A 4,101-nucleotide genomic window follows, 5' to 3' on the forward strand; every position below is an offset into this window, starting at 1 on the left:
TGCATATCGTATGTGGGTCAAGGTCATTAAGGTGTACGCAGCTCAGTCAAGGCAAGGCAACAACACCATCAAAATATGAACAATTACTATTTGCATAGAGGGAGATAAATGCATTTTAACCCTGATACGGTCCAGATATCTGCTGCACAAACTATTACAGCCTCCGAATATTTTGATCAAATAAAAATGTATACTGCCTACCTGTGCAGACTCTATGTAATCCGTCAACATACTCTGCACACACTACGTAATGGTCACACAATGACGAGGTTTTCAATTTGACACAAATTAATGCAATTCAAATAAAGTTCCCCGCTGCCTTAACAGATTAATGAATATAACCAATGCTTATTTTTAAAATGTTGATACATTGTAGAAATAAGTCAAATGTGTTGTTTGTTGTCAGGTTTGAAAATTGCAGACAATTTCCGGTCCGTAGTTTCGCTTAATTATTCAACAAGGCTACCTTAGATATTCACAAAAAATGCATCGATTTGTGATAATATACAGCGTCAACACTAGAGAACATCCAATCTCGATCATCAGCCGAAACAGACTTCACCATGCACAAAAGCCAGAATAGTGGTTAAAATAAAATGTCACGCCCTATGTGACACACTGCCATGGCAACGTGACCTTAATAAGGGAAGTAACTCGATATCTCCTTAACAACTACTTTCAAGCTAAAATATTATACAGAATCATATTTATGTTTCTATATTTGAAAATAAAATTACTTAACCTTAATTATTCGCAATATATGATTTAATTGTCGTATGCGTGTATTGCGCTTTAGAAGAAAAAATACACGCACTGATTGTGATGATATATTTATTAAATCTATTTCTACATTTCGCTGCTTGGTTGAGAAATAACTGCAGCATGGCATTGTGTTGTGTCGTTTTCACACTGACGGTCATCCTCGGGCTGGGTGAGAGGGTTCCCTTCGCCAGTCAGATGATCTGAGGAGCAGACACAGGATTAAGTATCAATTTAATGCCTATTGTATCAGTTAGTGTATGATTCTAAGTAATGTGTTTCCGTGTGTCTTGTTTTGCTTGTTTACTGGATGAGGTTAGTCTGACGTTCAATATAGTTAAGGGTTAACAAGCTTTATGACCTGTACTATTAAATGTATGGTGAGTGGACATGCGATATATACACTACACGGATGCATTAGTGTGTATTAATAATTACATAGTGTACATTGATTTCATGAATGTTCAGTAATAGTGCACGGTTGTTAATCTGTGTATTAAATTGATGTGCATCCCCACCTGGTTTAGCCTGCTGAAGCTGCCAGAAACACATCTTCCTCCTTGTGAGATGAATTATCAAAACACAAAAGCCAACTGCAGCAGTTACTACTACAATGCATGCCAGTACAATCACAGGTGCGGGCGTGTTGGTGACGACCACTGCAACACAGGAACAGGAACCGTTATTCCAACTGATATACGCAATATTATATTCACAATGTTTACATTATGAATACAAACACATGTACATCTCTGACACAGAGTCTTTGCTTAAAGTGTTAATGGTGACAGGCATATGTGTCTCTGACATTTATGGTGTACATCTGTAGCCAGTACACAGACAAATCATATATGCTCTTCTATCCAGCATATTATGAATATACATTAAAGTCGTTATTCACGACAAGGTAGAATACCATTTGCCAGTGATAAAGCATGGAGATTCATCTTGGTGGATTCGTCTTGACCATATGTTGTTGTTTGGGTAATACCAGGCCATTCTGTTAAAAAACAACAACACAAGCATTCTTTATCATTTATATGAACACATACGTTTCAGTTTGTAAATTAATCATCCGTCATCAATAAAAGTGCATAATTATTAAGAAACAAAGGCCGAGTGTTTGGTAATAAATACATAAATTTACACACATGCAAACTTTTCAAGGATATAAAGCAGATAACAAATGATTCATGTTTTAAATCATACTTACCCGGACAGAAACGTCGACAGACTTCTCCTTCTGCATTGACACAGACAGAATCGCAGGAGTCACATCGGTTTACATTTTCATCATAATATTGTTGAGGCGGACATATACTTTCTCTTTGCAGACCTCGGCTTCCTCTGCTACCATAACCTATAGAAGAGAAAGAAATGTAAATATCCTACATATATATTGTTAGAGTACATGTCTACGTTGTTCGAAATGTCTTTTCCCGGTTCCTATAGACGAGATGCCGTAAGAAGTCATATAACAGAAAATTAAATACCATGTATACACCATGTATACGCTCAACAGGTATCATGACTTTTTGAAAGTGATTCATAAACACATGCTCATGATATTGTCGGACTCGTATTGACGTTTTTGGCAGAAGTTTCTTATGAATATAGAAAGGGTTTTGTCGTTTTTATTCATTATGTATCAATCAAAGTACGGTTAGTCCTATCCATCCATTATGATGTATACTGATTAAGACGCTTTAGTTCTTGATATCGCATGATTATGGTAATTAATGCATTTCAGATACAAAACACTTTTATTTCAACAGGACGTAGCCAATAAACTACCTAAACAAAACTTGATTTTCTCCCGATCGGAACAAAACACTTCACACGAACATGTTCGCAGAGAATGAATTTACACCCAATCTGGCTCTTTCACTGGCTGATATTATTAACATAGCGTGCCAATTGGTCGATATTTTTCGTATGGTTTCTGACATATGAAAAATATACAAACTATTTCACTGCAACTTAAATGAATAAGTTATATGTAAGTTGCGCCAATATGACAATGGTATTTCTTAACACCCACTGATTTTGGTTGGTTTTGATATTGGGCAAATCCCGTCCCAAAGTGTCATGTGACTTTCGTGCATTTACATGTAAATCTTACATTGTAATGAAATAACTGCTCTTTCCGTATACCAGCCTGTATATATTCTAGTCTGTTTGGGAGGATAGTCTTTGCTGGTTATTCTCTTGTATTGATAATTATATTCTACACCCGGATTTTGAAAATATTTCAGTAGATGTACACGTAGAAACGAAAATATTGATTTCTTTTCACAGTTCCTATTTCACAGAAATATGTGATGGATTTTACAAAATTGACTTTACCTGGACACATTGTTCTGCAGTCCACTGTGGTTTTCTGTGCCTCAGAATATTCACATATGTCACTACATGGATCGCAGTTGTTGGTGACGCTGTCATAATACATCCCTTCTTTACACAGGGGCCTCCCGCTGACTTGATATAATAACACACTCGTTACAAGGATTCGCAATAGACAATTCATATCAAGTCTAACCGATACCCTCTGAACAATGGTTTCGGTTGACTCGGACATGACTTTGAAACGATATATTCAAAACTCCCTGTGTTTCCAGTGTCCGTTCACACCTGGTCTGTTTCAGACGGGTGTTCGGCTGCTTCCTGTGTCTGGCGATAAGGACAGACATTCTGGACCGATCCACCCAAGACGCCATGTTTTAAACCGCTGTTAACAATGGACTGTGAATCACGAGACCTTTCGTGACGTCAATGGATTTTCCCATGTTGCTCTTTTTTAGATGACCCGTTTTATCAGTTCCAAACTGGTGAACATGTAATGCGGTAAAAACTACCAATGCATTTACGAGTTTGATAACGGTCATTGATGAGAGTTAATTGAGATAAGGTAATGAAGACTTACGTTTACTTACTGATTGCATTTTTTATAAGATGTAGCTACATGTATGTATAACCGACATAACATATGAATAAGCCTCTATAAATTAATTTGGATCACTTATACCTAAACAAACACATACCTATATATATATATATATATATATATATATATATATATATATATATATATATATATATATATATATATATATATATATATATATGGGTAATTATTTAATGTCATTCTTTATGTACATGTGAGCTTCATTGCGTTTTGGTTAATATGCCTTGTCTCCTACAGTTGTCTGTTTTCACCCGCTACATCTAACCCTAACCCAACACAATTCAGTCTAACCACCAAAAGCTCACTTACAATTACCAACGCGCTGTTTTCACGGCTACATGTACATATATATATAGGTATGTGTGTTTGTTTAGGTA

The 4,101-nt window shown here is 36.0% G+C and overlaps 1 protein-coding gene across 1 annotated transcript; it reads right to left on the reverse strand.

The window, feature by feature from the left end:
• Positions 1-814: 814 nt before the first annotated feature.
• Positions 815-3,496, reverse strand: LOC139468874 (uncharacterized). Its single transcript, XM_071251009.1, has 5 exons — positions 3,106-3,496; positions 1,973-2,119; positions 1,676-1,759; positions 1,278-1,418; positions 815-962 (listed from the first exon to the last, which is right to left on the reverse strand). The coding sequence occupies exons 1-5, from the start codon at positions 3,335-3,337 to the stop codon at positions 847-849; spliced, it is 720 nt and encodes a 239-aa protein (XP_071107110.1). The 5' UTR covers positions 3,338-3,496; the 3' UTR covers positions 815-846.
• Between the last annotated feature and the right edge of the window lie 605 nt (positions 3,497-4,101).

This window comes from Haliotis cracherodii, unplaced genomic scaffold (genome assembly GCF_022045235.1).
Source record: "Haliotis cracherodii isolate W230 unplaced genomic scaffold, xgHalCrac1.p SCAF_2, whole genome shotgun sequence".
NCBI lineage: Eukaryota > Metazoa > Mollusca > Gastropoda > Lepetellida > Haliotidae > Haliotis > Haliotis cracherodii.

Excerpts from the sequence above, each read along its gene's own strand:
- LOC139468874 (XM_071251009.1), bottom strand. The coding sequence starts at position 3,337 with ATGTCCGAGTCAACCGAAACCATTGTTCAGAGGGTATCGGTTAGACTT. Across the intron at positions 2,120-3,105 it reads CTGCAGAACAATGTGTCCAG|GTTATGGTAGCAGAGGAAGC; the intron begins GTAAAGTCAATT and ends TCTCTTCTATAG. Across the intron at positions 1,760-1,972 it reads CTGTCGACGTTTCTGTCCGG|AATGGCCTGGTATTACCCAA; the intron begins GTAAGTATGATT and ends GTTTTTTAACAG.